General features: G+C 43.2%; 1 protein-coding gene across 7 annotated transcripts in view; it reads right to left on the reverse strand.

Moving 5' to 3' along the window:
* The window catches only part of zgc:103755 (uncharacterized protein LOC449988 homolog), a 113,486-nt gene that overhangs the window by 86,536 nt on the left and 6,628 nt on the right, over positions 1 to 20,322 (reverse strand). For 6 of the 7 annotated variants that reach the window (XM_063007690.1, XM_063007696.1, XM_063007692.1 and 3 more), the window contains exons 1-6: positions 19,122 to 19,198; positions 17,236 to 17,382; positions 15,102 to 15,241; positions 14,826 to 14,919; positions 12,663 to 12,824; positions 11,921 to 12,039 (exon numbers count right to left, since the gene is read on the reverse strand). In XM_063007690.1, the coding sequence (XP_062863760.1) occupies positions 11,921 to 12,039; positions 12,663 to 12,824; positions 14,826 to 14,919; positions 15,102 to 15,241; positions 17,236 to 17,382; positions 19,122 to 19,182 (723 nt within the window). In that variant the 5' untranslated portion in view covers positions 19,183 to 19,198. Of the gene's footprint in view, positions 1 to 11,920; positions 12,040 to 12,662; positions 12,825 to 14,825; positions 14,920 to 15,101; positions 15,242 to 17,235; positions 17,383 to 19,121; positions 19,199 to 20,322 lie in introns of those variants that run through there. The other variant, XM_063007691.1, reaches the window with a different exon arrangement.

The following is a 20,322-nucleotide window of genomic DNA, read 5'->3' on the forward strand; positions in this document are numbered from 1 at the left end:
CAACTGACCGAGTTTGACGCACAATAAATAATATTAACAAACAAAAACCAACACAAAACATAGAAAGCTCTCACCGAGGCAGCCATCTGCGGCGCATCCTAACTACTAATCCTAACTACTCCTAACTACATCTAACTACTCCTAACTACATCCTAACTACTCCTAACTACATCCTAACTACTAATCCTAATCTAAAGTAAGAGACGATTGCTCATCTATTGCTGCTGTTTGAGTTGGTCATCTTCTAGACCTTCATCAGTGGTCACAGAACGCTGCCCATGGGGCGCTGTTGGCTGGATATTTTTGGTTGGTGGACTATTCTCAGTCCAGCAGTGACAGTGAGGTGTTTAAAGACTCCATCAGCATTGCTGTGTCTTATCCACTCATACCAGCACAACACACACTAACACACCACCACCATGTCAGTGTCACTGCAGTGCTGAGACTGAACCACCATCAAAAAAGTACCTGTGGTGGTCCTGACCCTTGAAGAACAGCATGAAAGGGGGCTAACAAAGTATGCAGAGAAACAGATGGACTACAGTCAGTAATTGTAGAACTACAAAGTGCTCCTATATGGTAAGCGGAGCTGATAAAATGGACTGTGAGTGTAGAAACAAGGAGGTGATTTTAATGTTATGGCTGATCAGTGTATATACATAGACAAGCTTAAACCTAGAGAGGTCAGCAGAGTTTGTTGGGATGTTGTGGCATTCGTAGACGCAGCAACAAACTCTCTCAGTAACAAGTTTATTCAAGTATTCCTGAGCACATGGTTATAATCATTACAAAAGCATGACCATTTTAAATGCAGCGCTGTCTGAGGGATAGAAGGTCATGATCATTTAATATTGGCTCCCGGTACATTTCCTTGGATTCTCAGAATCTATATAAAAAAGGACTATAAATGGTGAAAATGTTCTTAAGCTGTTGGACATTTCAGGGATACAGTTTCGAGGCACAACTTGACCCATCCTTGCTCCTTTAATATGCAATCAATGGACTTACATATTATTCACCTGTGTACCTGTAAAAGCTTCTAAAATATGTTTTTTAATAATAAAAAAAAGTATTAGAACACCACTGACTAAAACAAACCTAATTTTAAAGTATTGGGACAGTTGGTCAAATGAAAATAAAAACTGAAAGAAGTGATACGTAAACAAAAAGTATGATTATACTATGATCTTACCACAAAAAGTGTTTTACATTGCCCCTAATATAAGAAAGACAACACATATAAACACAAAATGCATTTATTCAAACTTACATTACCTAGGCCGCTCAGGTGGCGCAGCGGTAAAGTACACTAGCTCACCAGAGTTGGGGTTTCGAATACATCATATCGAATCTCAGCTCTGCCTTTCCGACTGGGCTGGGTGGCAGCATGACCAACGATTGGCTGCTGTTCAGGGTTAGAGGGTAAGAAAGTCGGATCATAGGTCCTCATAACTGGTGCGACTGCGGCCACTGCTGGCTGACCGATGGCGCCTGAACAGGGCTGAGGAATAATGCTGATGGGGGTGTGACCCTCCATACACAGTGCCCGTCAAGTGTATGAACTCGACTCGTGCAGGTGAAAAATGCAGTCTGTACTGACTGTACGTACCGGAGGGGGCGCAAGTCAGTTGAGAGGCGTCCCCAGTCAGCGGTGAAGGGTCGAATCAGTATAGAGGACGCAATCAGGGTAATTGGAAACGACTAGATTGGGGGATAAAAATTGGGGGAAAAAGAGGGGGAAATATATATATATATATATACAGGGTGGGCCATTTATATGGATACACCTAAATAAAATGGGAATGGTTGGTGATATTAACTTCCTGTTTGTGGCACATTAGTACATGGGAGGGGGAAAACTTTTAAAGTCCATCTGTTTCTCTACATACTGTTTTACCCAGCTTTCACCCTGTTCCTCAATGGCCAGGACTCTCCCAGGACCACCACAGAGCAGGTATTATTTAGGTGGTGGATCATTCTCAGCACTGCAGTGCCACTGACATGGTGGTGGTGTGTTAGTGTGTGTTGTGCTGGTATGAGTGGATCAGACACAGCAGCGCTGCTGGAGTTTTTAAATACCGTGTCCACTCACTGTCCACTCTGTTAGACACTCCTACCTAGTTGGTCCACCTTGTCAGAAATGATCGCTCATCTATTGCTGCTGTTTGAGTTGGTCATCTTCTAGACCGTCATCAGTGGTCACAGGACATTTACATTTACATTTTCGGCATTTAGCAGACGCTTTTATCCAAAGCGACTTACAGTTATGACTGAACACAATTTTGAGCATTTGAGGGTTAAGGGCCTTGCTCAGGGGCCCAACAGTGGCAACTTGGTGGTGGTGGGGCTTGAACCGGCAACCTTTTGATTACTAGTCTAGTACCTTAATCACTGAGCTATCACTGCCTTCCAGGACGCTGCCTACGGGGCGCTGTTGGCTGAGTATTTTTGGTTGGTGGACTATTCTCAGTCTAGTTTAAAAACTCCAGCAGCGCTGCTGTGTCTTATCCACTCATACCAGCACAACACACACTAACACACCACCATCATGTCAGTGTCACTGCAGTGGTCTAAATGATCCACCACCTAAATAATCTAACAAAGCATGCAGAGGAACAGATGGACTACATTCAGTAATTGTAGAACTACAAAGTGCTTCTATATGGTAAGTGATGGCTGATCGATATATATATATATATATATATATATATATATATACATATGGGTTTTGCATCACTGAACTTTCTTTCTGCATTGATTTGCTTCCTCTGCCATCCTGATGTAAAATCAAGGTCTACTTGGCCTGTTTAGTATTTGCATACATGCCACAGAGCGCTGATGTTAATTGCTTGTTTGCATCATGCAGTATAACACCTACGCTCATGCTGTTCCTTTACTTTTATTACAGTTATCTGTAAGACAAAATCAAGTCTTGGAACCACTGCTTCATGTGCTTTTCTCTCTCCGGCGCATAAAAGTGGACACATTTTAATCAATCCCAGTGAAGTCATCACAGATTTCTGGAAGGCACGCAAAGGCAGATTGATGCTGGGATGGAAACCAACTCTGAGCTGATTCACGGTCCAAACAGTCAGGCAATTAAAATGTAATTACAACTGACATTCAAAAGTGATATTCTGGATCAGCTCTGGTAGTGAAGGGGCTTGGAATAACAAGAATAGGGAAGCTATGTCATGCTATCCTGGGTCAAAGTGCAATCATTCGGAAAGGGGGATCATGTCGTCTTTGTACCTTGTGAGCTGAAATGCTGTGGGCACGAGGTACCCTGCGCTTCATCCGATCTGACTGTTACGACTCCAGGCAATAAATAAATGATGACCTGTGTCTTTTATGAAACGCGCTGGTCAAAGATATCGATGGAATATTTCGTTTATTCTGCCTCTGATGACTTGCTGAGCGTACATCCATCAATCATGTAATCTGCTGAAGCACAAGTTAGATACTGACAATAATGTACGTTCTTACACATAGTCATACTGCCCCCAAGTGGCTCAGATCAGCACTACACTCCCACATAAACCACTGATGAAATGTTTTTATATATAGAATTAAGTGTACTAATTAATTTGAGCATTAATTGTTGTAAGAAGTTATTTAGGAGGAACAAACGTTAACACATTCATACATTTAATATAAAAATTTGGCTGTTTTATAATAAAATAGATAGATAGATAGATAGATAGATAGATAGATAGATAGATAGATAGATAGATAGATAGATAGATAGATAGACAGACAGACAGACAGACAGACAGACAGACAGACAGACAGACAGATAGAAGGTTAGATAGACAGGCAGACATAAAAAGAAAGACTGATAGACAGACAGACAGACAGAAGGATTGATAAGACAAAACATACATAAAAAGAAAGACTGATAGACAGAGACAGGCAGACAGACAAACAGAATGAAAGATTGATAGACAGACAGAAAGATAGATAGACAGACAGACATAAAAAGAAAGACTGAGACAGATAGATAGATAGACAGACAGACACAGACAGCTAGATAGGTTGATAGATAGACAGATAGATAGATAGACACACAGACAGACAGATAGAAAAACGGACAGATAGATTGATAGACAGATAGACAGACAGACATAAAAAGAAAGACTGACAGATAGATAAATAGACAGACACAGACAGACAGACTAACAGATAGATAGAAGGATTGATAGACAGACAGACAGACAGACAGACAGACATAAAAAGTAAGAGTGATATTTAGATAGATAAAAAGACAGACAGAAATATTGATATAAAGACAGGTAGACAGACAGACAGGCTGGTTGATTGATAGATAAACAGACAGACAGAAAGAAAGATTGATAGACAGACTTATTGATTGATAGATAGATAGCTAAATAAATAGACAGACAGACAGACAGAAAGACTGATTGATAGACAGATAGATACTTTATTTACACAGAAGGAAATAATAAAAAGTGTATCAAATAAGCAGCAAATTGTCATTGATAAGCTTGTCTCATGTAACAAATCAGTTACTGTCACTTAGAAAACAGAGAATTTCTCTCACTAACTTCCTAAGCCACTTATCCTACTTAGGGATGCAGGGGTGCTGGAGCCTATCCCAGCGCTCAGTGGCTGCAAGACAAACAGAAAAACCCTGGACAGGACATCAGTCCATTGCAGGGCAGATATACACAAAAACACACTCATACCTATACACACACACACGACTAAAAGCATTCGAGAGTGCATGTGCTTGACAATCCCGCCCGCCATCCAAGTGTGTCTCATGGTGAAAATGTATGATGCATCATGAAGAGAAGAATCAGACAATGGCAACCACAGACTTTTGAGCGGCTGAAGTCGTCTATCATGCAAGAGTCAGCAAAAATCCAACAAGAATTTGTATAATTAATATAATTAATAGGAAGGGTGTTGTAGCACAGTGGTAAACGTTCATCTGACTTCATTCGTTTTGAGTGTGTTGCAAGCATTGTAAATGTGTTTATATTTTAAATGCAATTTCATCTATCATATTTTTTTTGTACTTATCAAAGAATTAACCAATCAGATTCCTATTTTTATTGCATTTAAAAAAGGAACCAACTTTAAAAATGGGATCAGTAAACTGCTGTGCTTTACAAGCACCTAACTTTCAGTATATTAATTAAAATCCTTACCTAATTTACAGGGTGGCACAGTGGCTAAGTGGGCAGCACTGTCGCCTCACAGCAGGAAGGTCCAGGGTTCGATCCCCAGGTGGGGCTGGGTCCTTTCTGTGTGGAGTTTGCATGTTCTCCCCGTGTCTGCGTGGGTTTCCTCCGGGTGCACCGGTTTCCTCCCACGGTCCAAAGACGTCCAAGTGATGTGAATTGGAGACACTAAATTGTCCAAGACGCCGCTCAGGTGGCGCAGCGGTAAAAAAGACACGCTGCAACCAGGGCTGGATTCTGAGTACGTAGTATCGAATCCAGCTCTGCTTCACCGGTTCGAAGCTGAGTGGCTGTATGAGCAACGATTGGCCGGTTGTTACTTTGGGGTGGGACAAAGAACCGGATGTGGGTCTCTCTCTGTCAGAATGCGATTACGACCTCTGCCGGATGATTAGAGGCGCCTGCACAGAGATGAGGAAGAGTGCCCTTATGCGTGGGTGGCAAAGATACATCCGGCTGCTGCTCATGTTTCGGAGGGGATATGGGTTAGCTTCGATCTCCTCGGTCAGGGCAGGGTTCGGCATAGACAGAGAGGAAGCACAATGCAAATTGAACAATTGAATGCGCTAAAGGGGGGGAAAGGGGAAAAAATAAAAATAAAAAAAATAATAAAATAAATTGTCCAAGACTGTGTTTGATATAAACTTTGTGTGAACTGATGAACCTTGTGTAATGAGTAACTACCGTTCCTGTCATGAATGTAACCAAAGTGTAAAACATGACAATAAAATCCTTATAAATAAATAAATGAACAAATATTAGCTCTATATCTGGTATATACATTCATGAATTATTTTAAAAGCTACACACACCCTACAAATGAACATTGTGGGTATACAAATACAGATTGACTGATCTGTTGCTTTGTACACTTATATACACCGATCAGACATAACATTATGACCACCTTCCTAATATTGTGTTGGTCCCCCTTTTGCTGCCAAAACAGCCCTGACCCATCAATGCATGGACTCCGCTAGACCCCTAAAGGTGTGCTTTGGTATCCGACCCCAAGATGTTAGCAGCAGATCCTTGTGGGGCCTCCATGGATCGGACTTGTTTGTCCAGCACGTCCCACAGATGCTCGATTGGATTGAGATCTGGGGAATTTGGAGGCCAAATCAACACCTCAAACTCGTTGTTGTGCTCCTCAAACCATTCCTGAACCATTTTTGCTTTGTGGCAGGGCGCATTATGTTGCTGAAAGAGGCCACAGCGATCAGGGAATACTGTTTCCATGAAAGAGTGTACATGGTCTGCAACAATGCTTAGGTAGGTGGTACGAGTCAAAGTAACATCCACATGGATGGCAGGACCCAAGGTTTCCCAGCAGAATATTGCCCAAAGCATCACACTGCCTTAGCCGGCATTGCCTTCTTCCCATAGTGCATCCTGGTGCCATGTGTTCCCCAGGTAAGCAACGTGCACACACACACCCGCCCATCCACGTCATGTAAAAGAAAAACGTGATTTATCAGACCAGGCCACCTTCTTCCATTGCTCTGTGGTCTAGTTTCGATGCTCACGTGCCCATTGTTGATGCTTTCGGCGGTGGATAGGGGTCAGCATGGGCACCTTGACAACAGACTACGATGCACTGTGTATTCTGACACCTTTCTATCAGAACCAGCATTAACTTCTTCAGCAATTTGAGCTACAGTAGCTCATCTGTTGGATCAGACCACACAGGCCTCTGCCTCAATGAGGCATCAATGAGCCTTGGCCGCCATGACCCTGTCGCCGGTTTACCACTGTTTGTTCCTTGGACCACTTTTGATAGATACTGACCACTGCAGACCGAGAATACCCCACAAGAGCTGCAGTTTTGGAGACGCTCTGACCCAGAGTCATTTTTCCTGCTTCTAACACATCAACTTTGAAGATAAAATGTTCACTTGCTGCCTAAAATATCCCACCCACTAAGAGGTGTCGTGATGAAGAGATAATCAGTGTTATTCACTTCACCTGTCAGTGGTCATAATGTTATGCCTCGTCTGTGTAAGTCACCCCTATATGTATAAGATCCCTATATGACCCTTGATGACCAGATGCTATTTAACATACCAATGAATTTGCGGCATGGTAGATGGATGGATGGATGGATGGATGGATGGATGGATGGATGGATGGATGGATGGATGGATGGATGGATGGATGGATGGATGGATGGATGGATGGATAGATAGATAGATAGATAGATAGATAGATAGATAGATAGATAGATAGATAGATAGTCTGACGTGATATCATAGTATTTTGTGAGAGTCCTGAATAACATACAGCTCAGCCCAGCACAAGACATATGTTGCATTTTTCCTTAGGGTAAATAATATCAATAATTACTACGGCGAGGGGATGGCAGCTGCTGTCGGAGCAGTCCGGGACCTCTGGCTGAAACGCCACGCGAGTGTAAAATGAGTTAGGGAAAAGGAATAAGCATGGCTAATTTAACTTCAAGCCCGTGGGAGTCAGCTGAAAGAGAGAAATGAAAGCCAGACGTGCAGAACATCTTTAAGCAAACGGCATAGAATATTAAACTCTTTACTGTCATCACTGTTGCACAAGGAATCCAGAAGTAAATGTATTTGGATACATTTAGTGCACTTAAGCCTGAAGTGAAAAATACTGCATACAGTCTTGGTTGAATGATGCTTTCTATAGACAATGTAAGAGCTAGCCGGTTCGAATCTCTGCTCTGCTACCGGTCGGCTGGGCGCCATCTAGCGGGCACAATTTACAGTGCCTGCAGCGGACAAAATTGGCCACCGAGTCTGCTGGGTGGGAAATGGCCGGACTAAGTTGGTGGGGTCTTCAAATGCTGTGTACAGACCCTAGTTAGCAGACCAAGGCGCCTGTGCAGAAGAAGATGACCCTCAAAAAAGAAGGGGTTAAGGACTGCACACATGTCAGAAAAGGCATGAAGCAGGCAAATATACCATTCTCAAACGCAATTGGGATCCCCAGCAGTGGAACACTAATCGGAAGCTACACTAAATCAGGAGAAAAAGGGAGAAATAATAATAATAATAATTATAAAGAGTTAGTAACTAATTGTCCAGCCTTATGCTCTAAAAACAGCTGTATACAAAAATGACTGTATACATACTGTTTTTATCTCTCAGATACCAGAGGTATTGGGAAAACAACTGTGGAAGATGAGTGGCTTATTAAACTCCTTATTTTAATGTTGTTTTTTTCCACGTTATCCTGAAAGTCTTATATGGTCAACCATAACATGTCCACCCTGTTATGGGATATATGAGAAAAAGCAATACGATTTGATCATTATCACACTAAAAAGCAGAGAATTATTTGTCTGAATTCACTGATATGCTAGCATGGTTTTGCTCACTCGCTAGCTAATGGCTAATTTTATGTCAGAATGTCCACCCTGTTACGGTACACCCTGTTACAACCTAATACGTAACATGGTGGACGTCACAGTGTATATGAGGTGCATGTGTAATTTATATAGCTTTATTATTCAGTTTGGTTATAATAATAACAGAAATATTGATATTATGTGTGCATCCTTTAAAGAATGGCCTTAAGTGCAGCTGAAAGACAGAAACACAACAGTTATGCATTCGTCCGTAACAGGGTGGACATCCTGGGTCAGAGACTGCATAAAAATCTTTTAATAAAACCTGTTTGTGTGCTTGAGCTTGACCAATATTAGTTTGGAAAAGTATAACATGTCCTTTTTATAATAAACCATGAAAAACAAATAAAAACAGTGTTTCATTTTCAAAAAATGTCAAGGTCCAAAAGGTACCCAATCCCAGGAATGACCCATATATTCCATACATTGCCTGGTTCTGTAAAATTGCCCCATAAACATTATAGCCCAACGTATGCGGACACCACTTTCAAGCTTTGTTTCAGCTATGTTTTTTTATCTAAAACCATTTCAGTGTTGTTTTGGCTGTATGCTTGAGGTCATTGTTGTGTTGAAAGTTGAGCTGTCGCCCCACTCTGAGTTTGCGTGTGCTCTGGACTTGTGTTTGCTGTTTAACTACATACATCCATTCCTGTATTCCTACCAGCCCCCGTCCCTATTACTGAGGAGCAACAACATAGTCCAATTTACATTTACATTTACAGTGGGGAAAATAAGTATTTGATCCCCTGCTGATTTTGTAAGTTTACCCCCTTACAAAGACTTGAACAGTCTAAAATTTTTATGGAAGGTTTATTTTAACAGAGAGAGACAGAATATCAACAAAAAATCCAGAAAAAAAACATTAAATAAAGGTTATAAATTAATTTGTATTTAATTAAGGGAAATAAGTATTTGATCCCCTACCAACCAGCAAGAATTCTGATCCCCACAGACCGGTTATGTGCCCATGAGGCACACAAATAAGTCCTGTCCCTGTATAAAAGACTCCTGTCACAGAATCAGTTTCTTCCATTCAAATCTCTCGACCACCATGGGCAAGACCAAAGAGCTATCAAAGGATGTCAGGGACAAGATTGTAGACCTGCACAAGGCTGGAATGGGCTACAAGACCATCAGCAAGAAGCTTGGTGAGAAAGAGACCACTGTTGGCGCGATCATTCGAAAATGGAAGAAATACAAGATCACAGTCAATCACCCTCGCTCTGGAGCTCCATGCAAGATCTCACCTCGTGGGGTAAGAATGATTCTGAGAAAGGTGAGGTCAGTCCAGAATTACACGGGAGGAGCTTGTCAATGATCTCAAGGGAGCTGGGAGCAGAGAAATGCTGGATATGACCCCAAGAACACCATCCCCACCGGGCATTTCTCTGCCTCCAAACACGGCGAGTGGAGTTGATGCCAAAGAGCTCAATTTTGGTCTCATCTGACCATATCACATTCTCCCAAGCTTTCTCTGAATCATTCAGGTGTTCATTGGCAAACTTCAGACGGGCCTGTACATGAGCCTTCTTGAGCAAAGGGACTTTGCGGGCACTGCAGGATCTCAATCCATTACGGCGAAGTGTGTTACTAATGGTTTTCTTGGTGACTGTGCTCCCAGCTCCCTTGAGATCATTGACAAGCTCCTCCCGTGTAATTCTGGACTGACCTCACCTTTCTCAGAATCATTCTTACCCCACCAGGTGAGATCTTGCATGGAGCTCCAGAACCTCAAAACCTAGTGAGCTGCCTAAGTAAAGAACTGAATTGTTGAGGCAGATTACTAATGTCTAGTTCACACTACACAATTTTTGCCCTGATTTCCGCTCGCCGACTGGTCGGCGCTAGATTTGCCGGCTCGGGAGCAACTCGGCGTTGGCTCTGTTGTCGAAACTCGGCTCTCAAGCGTTATGTGTGAACTACTCAACAACTCGATCCGAGCGGCTCGCTGAGCACTCGTGACTGAAGATAAATATCTAGCATGCTAGATATCTGGATATGAGTTGGCCGACTGGCAATGAGTGCGGTTTCAGACAGCAAATGAGAACACAAGATACGGGGTGAGGGGAAACGCAGGGTAGGAGTTGTAAAAAGATGGGACAGGGGCAGGGGCACACACTCAAGTTTTACAATATTTCTGACCTTATCGTTCTCTACAAAACATACAAAAATATTTATTAACTTCCAACTCACTATAGAACAAACAATCCTTGCTGGTCATGTTGCCAAATCCACTCAGATTCATTTATTTTTCTCTTTGATTTTACACTGCACATCAGCGCAAACGCTTTGATCACTTGCTACTTGTTGACGTGCATTTTCGGACGAGGTATCATTAAACCTCTCGTCACTTCTCGCATGTGTTATTTATGACAAAACGTAGTTTGGGAGAGCAGAGAAGCTCGCCTACGATTCCAGTTGGTGGTAGATCGTGTAGTGTAAAACCCCCTATCGCCGATCAGTCATGTAGTGTGAAAGCCACACCGACTTGCAAGACTCCCGATTACAAGAGATCCAGTCGTGTAGTGTGAACCTTACAGCGACCTGACAGCCTTCACTTTGGAAAAGTGTGTAGGAAAATGTAAATGCTGTCTATGTAGAGAGCTTACTAGGTTTTCAGATGGACCCATATAGTGCCACAGTTTGGTCAAGGTTTGTAAATAAGCCGCTCAGGTGGCGCAGCTGTAAAATACGCTAGCGCACCAGAGTTGGGTTTCTAGATGCATCGTATCGAAACTCAGCTCTACCTTTCCGACTGGGTTGGGCGGCAGTATGAACAACGTTTGGCTGTTGTTCAGGGTTAGGGGTAGAGTCGAAGCATAGGTCCTCATAACTGATACAACTGCGGCCCCTGCTGGTTGACTGACGGCGCCTGCACAGGGCTGAAGAATAACATTGAGGGGGGTGTGACACTCTGTGCGCAGTGTCTCTCGGTGTATGAACTCGGCTCGTGCAGGTGAAAAATGCAGGCTGTACTGATTGCGTGCCGGAGGGGGCGCAAGTCAGTTGAGTGGCGTCCTCAGTCAGCGGCAAAAGGGTCGAATCAGTATAGAGGACACAATCAGGGTAATTGGACACAATTAGAATGGGGATAAAAGTTGGGGGAAAAAAGTGGGAAAAAATAGATAATTATAAAAAATTTTGATATTTAATACATAAACAATACTTAATATAATCTGTGTGAGTTCATTCAAATCCACAACAAAAACTACTGAAGACCAGTGGGAAAAATTAGCCTGCTTTACTATTTACCTCAACAAGCACCAGCACTAGCACCCTGTAATGGGTGAAAATGGTTCATGTTTAATAAATGCAGGTCAGCTGTCAGTACCTTGAATGCAGGATTAGCTCCGAGCTCCAGCAGGCACCGGACTGCAGAGGTGCAGAGGTTAGCAGCCGCAATGTGAAGGGCAGTGCCAAAGTCAAAATCACTGCAGGTGGCATCGACTTCTGAAACGTCCAAAAAACAGGTAAACGTTACCCCACCCTGAGCCTGTTTTTGAGGTAAATATACACCGACCAGGCATAACACTGATTATTATCTCTTTATCACAGCACCTGTTAGTAGGTGGGATATATTAGGCAGCAAGTGAACATTTTATCCTCAAAGTTGATGTGTTAGAAGCAGGAAAAATAGACAAGCGTAAGGATTTAAGCGAGTTTGACAAGGGCCAAATTGTGATGGCTAGACGACTGGGTCACAGCATCTCCAAAACTGCAGCTCTTGTGAGGTGTTCCCGGTCTGCAGTGGTCAGTATATATCAAAAGTGGTCAAAGTAAGGAACAGTGGTAAACCGGCAGGGGACAGGGTCATGGGGGACAGGGTCGAAGCTCACTGATGCACGTGGGGAGCGAAGGCTGGCCCGTGTGGTCCGAACCAACAGACGAGCTACCGTGGCTCAAATTGCTGAAGAAGTTAATGCTGGTTCTGATAGAAAGGTGTCAGAATACACAGTGCATCACAGTTTCAGGGCTGTTTCGGCAGCAAAACGGGGACCAACACAATATTAGTAAGGTGGTCATAATGTTATGCCTGATCGTTGTGTATGTCATGCTCTGTAACGTTCTCGTACCACCAGGCTGGGATGCTTGCAACACCACGCGGATGAGAGGAGGAACGTCGAAGTAGGCAGCGTAGTGAAGGGCGCTCATGTTGGTCCAGCGACTGCGCAGTGATGGTTCAGCTCCCAAAGACAAGAGCTTCCGGGCAAAACTTGCGGCGCTCTCTGCATCACCTAAAACATAAGTGTTGAAGACAACTGAACACACGTGTTGTTACTGTTAAGCAATGAGTGGCATATTCAGTTTGGCTACAACTGGAGGCAACATTTTAAAAGAGTATGTGGGACTCGGCACTGGACCTGGCTTATTTGCTAGCACTCTTGCTTGTCTTTCAGGCTTTTGTTTCTAAGAACTCAGTTGGTAAATGGTAACAACATTCTGGTTCTGTAGCTGTCACTGGCATCCTTCAATCATGAGTTTTGTCCATAGGTTGGTTGCTAGCTTGTTCTTTTACCCCTACTGGTTTTCCCCTATCTGGTTCCTGTAGTAAGAGTTTGGACTGTACTTGCCGGTGGACTGAGTAGCTGGTGCAGTTGCACCCGAACTCTCTTTTGTTTCTGCTTGAGCCTGTCTGTGTTTTCTATGCCATGCTCAATTCGGCTGGGCAGGCAAAGGAGGCACAGTTGAAATAAATTTCAACGCCCCCTGTGCCTTATCAAAAATTGCTTTATATGGTTTATTACTGGCCATATATTACACGGCACTCGTGAGTTTAAATCTCAGACAATAATCGGCTCTTCCGATGATGGGAATGCCAGAGGGGATTCCACTTCTGTTAGCTGATTGGTGGCAATTAGACAGAAGTATGTGGGTTGTCAGTCAGCAAAAATACCCTACCTCCCAAACAACAACTGTAAAGTGTGGTGGAGGAAGAATATTGCTCTTATGCCAAGTTCACACTACACGACTGAATCTCTTGCACTCCGAAGTCTTTCAGTCTGTGCGTATTTCACACTACACGACTGATCGGCGATAGGGGGTTTCACACTACACGATCTATCACCAACTGGAATCACAGACGAGCTTCTCCGGTCTCTCCCTTTTTTTTTTTTCAAACGATATTACGTTAAAAAATGCACATCAACAAATAGTGAGCGATCAAAGTGTTTGTGCTCTGATGTGCAGCGTAAAAACAAGGAGGAAAAATAAATGAATCCGAGTGGATTTGGCAACAGGAACAGTATGGATCGTTCTATAGTAAGTTGGAGGTAAATTAATAATTTTGCAATGCAGCGTGGGTATTATGTTTTGTAGAGGACGATCAAATCAGAAATACTGTAAAACGCGTGTGTATGCCGGTGTATTCTGATATAAACTACAGTATATTATGCCCAGTCCCACCTGTTTACACTCCTCTCCTGCGTTTCCCCTCACGCTGTATCCTGTGTTGTCATTGGCTGTTCGACATGTCACTCACTCCCAGACGCGCATCTCAGATCAGATATCTGACCTGCTAGAAAACTCGATCCGGTCGGCGAGCGCTCGGCGAGCTTGGCATTAGGTTGTTGCTGGCAGTTTGGGCAGTCCTGTTTGTGGGGGCACCCTGTATTGCATACCTCCGCCTGGATAGACATGGGTGATACAGATCTCCACATGAACACGCCTAGTGCAGGTGAAAAAGAAGCGGTCGGCTACTGCACAGGTGTCGGGGGCGGAGGGGGTTTTAGTGACGGCTCTTCTCGGTCAAGACTGGAAGTCTCGTGAGTTCGAATCTCAGCTCTGCTACCGGCGGACAATAATCGGCACGTCCGAGGATGGGAATGCCAGAGAGGACTCCACCTCTGTTGGCTGATTGGTGGCAATTAGACAGAAGTATGTGGGTTGCCAGTCAGCAAAAATATCCTACCTCCCAAACAACAACTGTAAAACTGTGCTGGCAGTTTGGGCAGCCCTGTTTGGGGGAGGGTTAGCCTGTAGTGCATACCTGCGCCTGGACAGACACGGGGGATAATAGAGATCTGTGCGTGACTCTCTGTGCGTGATACAGATCTCCGTATGAACCCGGCTAGTAAAGGTGAAAAGAAGTGGTCAGCTGCTGCACAGGTGTCGGAGGGGGCGTGCCTTAGTCACGGGACTGGCAAGCAGCAATAAAGAGGACGCAAAATGCAATTGGGGAATTGGATATGACTAAATTGTGGGGAAAACGAGGGTGTCAGAACTTTTGCACAACTCACCAATGCCAGGCGCGCCAGCTTTGCAGCAGTAATGCAGCAGGGTCATGTCGGTAAGGCCATCTCTGTCGTTGACTCCGCAACCTCTTTTCAAAATCTAGATTGAAAACACACGGGTAATGTTACAGCATGTGGTGTATGGGAAACCACACACACACACACACAACACAGGATCACCTTACAGTACAGCCCTGGCACACATGTGTGCCAGGGCTGTACTGTAAGGTGATCCTGTGTTGTGTGTGTGTGTGTGTGGCAGAAAAGGCCCTCCACACCGACCTGGTCACCAATAAGAATGATGTTCTTCTGGACCTGAGGAACCCACTGTCTGAGCACAGCGAACAGCTCCGGTATGGACGTCGAAGGATCCAGCAGGACCTCCCTACACTGAGGATCGGCGGGGTCGAAGAAGGAAAAGTCTAGAACAAAACAAGAACAAGCAGATTAGCCCGGGCTAAATCGTCATCCAGACGAGCCCCGTCCGACAAATCGAGTCGCTCCACAGAAGAGACGCCCCGAAACTCAATATTACAGTTTGAAGTTCCGACCCCCCCTCCCCAAAAAATCAATTCATATCAAATCAGAATCGATTTTGGAGCGCGGGAGGCCTGTTGATCCGTACTCGGTCGGACAACTAATTTAAATCGGATTAAAGCGAAGTAAAAGATTAAATAAGGGTGCGGGGTTCAGAACGAAAACCTTCAAATTGCTATTGACGGGCAGAAGATGAAATAAAAATTTCGACGACCTTGTCAGTTCACTTCTGCGCCAGCTTAAGCATCTGAATTCGAGCGGAAACCGATCCTCTGAATAACAAACCGGCCGCCTCGTTTCCAGCCGACCTGGTACAGGGTGCCAAAATACTGTATCACATGCTATCAGGTACCAGTCGAATTCCTCACCATGTTATTTACCGAGCTGCTCATGCACCCACTTGTTTACCCATCTGCTCGCTTTCAACTTACCCCACCTGCACATTTTAGCAATGGGTCAAAAGACTTCCAGAATGTACCCTGGATATGGTGGCGATCCATTTTAGGCCATCACGCACTCACCAAATATTTTAGCAAGCTGCCCAACCACACACCTAGCCCCTATTATATACTGTACATATATATACTTATCAGTAACATTACCACCACCTCCTTGTTTCTACACTCACTGTCTATTTTATCAGTTCCACTTACCATATAGAAGCACTTTGAAGTTCTACAATTACTGACTGTAGTCCATCTGTTTCTTTACATACTGGTCAGGACCCCCACAGAGCAGGTATTATTTAGGTGGTGGATCATTCTCAGCACTGCAGTGACACTGACATGGTGGTGGTGTGTTAGTGTGTGTTGTGCTGGTATGAGTGGATCAGACACAGCAGCGCTGATGGAGTTTTTAAATACCGTGTCCACTTACTGTCCACTCAATTAGACAGTCCTACCTAGCTGGTCCACCTTGTAGATGTAAAGTCGGAGACGATCGCTCATCTATTGCTGCTGTTTGAGTTGGTCATCTTCTAGACCTTCATCAGTGGTCACAGGACACTTCCCACGGGGCGCTGTTGGCTGGATACATTTTTGGTTGGTGGACTATTCTCAGTCCAGCAGTGACAGTGAGGTGTTTAAAAACTCCATCAGCGCTGCTGTGTCTGATCCACTCGTACCAGCACAACACACACTAACACACCACCACCATGTCAGTGTCACTGCAGTGCTGAGAATGATCCACCACCCAAATAATACCTGCTCTGTGGTGGGAGAGTCCTGACCATTGAAGAACAGCATGAAAGGGGGCTAACAAAGCATGCAGAGCAAAAGATGGACTACAGTCAGTAATTGTAGAACTACAAAGTGCTTCTATATGGTAAGTGGAGCTGATAAAATAGACAGTGAGTGTAGAAACAAGGAGGTGGTTTTAATGTTATGGCTGATCGGTGTGTATATATGTTGTTTTTTTTTCCTGAAATTCAACCAGCAGTAGCTGAACGTTAAACTCGTAACATAAAGCATCACGGAATGTGAAATGAGCCGTTCCCACGTAATATGCAATTTGCTGTAAAATTCAAATTTTAAGGTTTGTGTTGGCACAATATATGTGGTGATCCTAGCAATCATACCACAAAGTTAGTGTAAAAGATTTTTCTGTGGTGTAGTGTGCTGACAATGTTTGATGTATGTGTTTACGTATGTGTTTACATTGATTATCCATAATCAACAGAAAAGTCTGCTTCTCTACACATGTGATCATCTCTCTGTGGTCTGTGCTGTGCCTCAAAAGAACAAGTTTATTTCTTACTTTATAAACTCTAAAGACACTTAGTTACACTAGCAATCAGTTAGACAAAATGTCCAAGATGTCGAAGTCTAAAGCAGATAAAAACATTACTTGGGGAACTGAGTTTGGAAAACTAATAACTTACCAGAATCAGTAGGCATGGGTGCTGATGCCACCTGGTGAATAACAGGGTACACAGGTGTGTGGGTTAGAAAGCAGGACCTGTCCAGGACTGCTTCTTCTTCTGAGGACTCCCTCAGCACTTCCTCTTTTGTCATCTCACGCTTTGAGCCTAAAAACAGAGAAGTCAACAATTAATAAGCTGTAACAAGCTGTGAGAGTTTGTTGCGTTCAGGTGAAAAGTATGCGATCCACCAGACCCAATGCTCATTGTTTTGAATGGAAAGATCAACAAGCTCAAGGTGAAGTGTCCACATACTTAATATGATCTTAATACACTGATTAGCCATAACTTTAAAACCACCTCCTTCTACACTCACTGTCCATTTTATCAGCTCCACTTACCATATAGAAGCACTTTGTAATCCTACAATTACTGACCTGGATTCGATCCCCAGGTGGGGCGGTCTGGGTCCTTTCTGTGTGGAGTTTGCATGTTCTCCCTGTGTCTGCGTGGGTTTACTCCGGGTGCTCCGGTTTCCTCCCACAGTCCAAAAACATGCAAGTGAGGTGAACTGGAGACACTAAATTGTCCATGAGTGTGTTTGATATAACCTTGTGAACTGTTGAACCTTGTGTGAAGATAACCTACAGTTTCCTGTCATGAATGTACCCAAAAGTGTAAACCATGACGTAAAAATCCTAATAAACAAACAAACAATTACTGACTGTAGTCCATCTGTTCCTCTACATACCTTTTTAGCCTGATTTTACCCTGTTCTTCAATGGTCAGGACCCCCACAGAGCAGGTATTATTTGGGTGGTGGATGATTCTCAGCACTGCAGTGACACTGACATGGTGGTGGTGTGTTAGTGTGTGTTGTGCTGGTATGAGTGGATCAGACACAGCAGCGCTGATGGAGTTTTTAAATACCGTGTCCACTCACTGTCCACTCTATTAGACACTCCTACCTAGTTGTTCCACCTTGTAGATGTAAAGTCAGAGACGATCGCTCATCTATTACTGCTGTTTGAGTTGGTCATCTTCTAGACCTTCATCAGTGGTCACAGGATGCTGCCCACAGGGCGATGTTGACTGGATATTTTTGGTTGGTGGACGATTCTCAGTCCAGCAGTGACAGTGAGGTGTTTAAAAACACCATCAGCGTTGCTGTGTCTTATCCACTCATACCAGCACAACACACACTAACACACCACCATCATGTCAGTGTCACTGCAGTGCTGAGAATGATCCACCACCCAAATAATACCTGCTCTGTAGTGGTCCTGTGGAGGCTAAAACAGTATGTAGAGAAACAGATGGACTACAGTCAGTAATTGTAGAACTACAAAGTGCTTCTATATGGTCAGTAAAGCATATAAAATGGACAATGTGTGTAGAAACAAGGAGGTGGTTTTAATGCTATGGCTGATCGGTGTATAATACAATCAATAAGCTGAACGGCCTGTCCTATTGAAGGACCGAAGAACCTTAGAAACATTTAAAATGCTTGATAGCAAGAAAAATAATATTTTGTGAGTCTCACATCATCACAGCAATTGTTCTCAAAGGACTTCAACAGTGTTCATTCTAAATCGTGTTCCCAAAAAAAGAATAACCTCATTATTCTTTATGAAAATCTGTCTTAATAATGTGGCATTCACAAAGCTGTAAAATAATATTACAACACATCAGTCACAATAAAAACACGATGTGCCGAGTGAGTTTGTGCAATAAAAATGATTGAAGGTTAATAAGCTTGTGATCACAGGTCTTCTGAATTTCATTTTCAGGACATAACATACTCATAGTGAACAAGAACGGAGTCTCTGCCAGTAAAAGCGTCTTTCTGATTAAATAAATACATCAGTGTGTAGAAAATACTACCCAAATAACCCCAAAAAACTCACCAACTCCATTCTGAAACTTGCTGTACTGGGATTCCTTTACAGATGTTGGCACCAGGGGCATCGCAGAGTTTTTGAAAGTAAAGTGTACAGAGAAGTCGTGAACCTCCTAACTTGCTTGATCCTCACCGACTCAGCTATTAACACCCTGAAATCAGTCACGACCCACAGGCTATTTATGGCTCCTCACTACATTATTCCATTAGGAGCAACACATCTGATCTGATCTGATCTGACCTCCAAGCAAGACTAATTTTGAATCATTTCAATATTTTAAATGCATACATGAGAAGACGTTGGGTCCAAGTAAAGAAAATAAGGCAGAAAACTGCTGAATTTTAAAGGATCTAAATTCTGGAGGTCCTGAAAACTCTTAGCATCTGAATACAGAAACAAATTCCTGCAGTGTGTGAGACGCTAAGCCTATTGCCTGGACTTGCCATGGATTAACTTCTAACTCTGTCCCGAGTCTGAGATTTGTGCAGCATATTACACAATAATACAACATTTACAAAGACTGTTTTTAAAAGTTAAAGTACGCCTAGTTCACACTACATGATTTTTGCCCTGATTTTCACTTACCAACAGGTCACCGCTAGATATGCCAGCTCGGAGGCAACTCGGCGTTAGAAAAACAAGAAAAATATCTATCATGTTAAATTTCTATTACAATTTATCGGCACAAACACAAGCTTTACAGTATTTGTGACTAATTGTCTATGCCACATGCTTCAAGCGAGAGCTTAAAATACATATGATTGTCTTAAAATACACTGTAAAATCATACATAAACTGCATCTCCCACAATGAATGCCGATTTAGTGACCTGCAAAGTGACCGCATCCCACCACTAGATGGCAGTGTTTCCACATCAGTGTTTAACGTAGGCAATTTTCCAACAAGTGATGTTGAGAAATATTTACAAATAATAAAAGTTAACAGATGTATTCAGTCAACTACAGGAAAGAACTGACTATGCACTTATGCTAAGCCAGGTTTATAAAGACATAGACAATCCTAGAGCTCTGACCTCAACCCCAATGTAAAGCTGAATTGTGGTGTTAATTTCAATACAGTTATTCATGTCCAACTCAGTGCCTGGCCTCACAAATGCTCTTTTGAAAAGAGCCAAAAGTACATGGATACCCCGACTAATTACTGAGTTCAGGTGTTTTAGCCAACCCCATTTCTAACAGGTTTATCA

Source organism: Trichomycterus rosablanca, chromosome 13 (genome assembly GCF_030014385.1).
Source record: "Trichomycterus rosablanca isolate fTriRos1 chromosome 13, fTriRos1.hap1, whole genome shotgun sequence".
Classification (NCBI taxonomy): domain Eukaryota; kingdom Metazoa; phylum Chordata; class Actinopteri; order Siluriformes; family Trichomycteridae; genus Trichomycterus; species Trichomycterus rosablanca.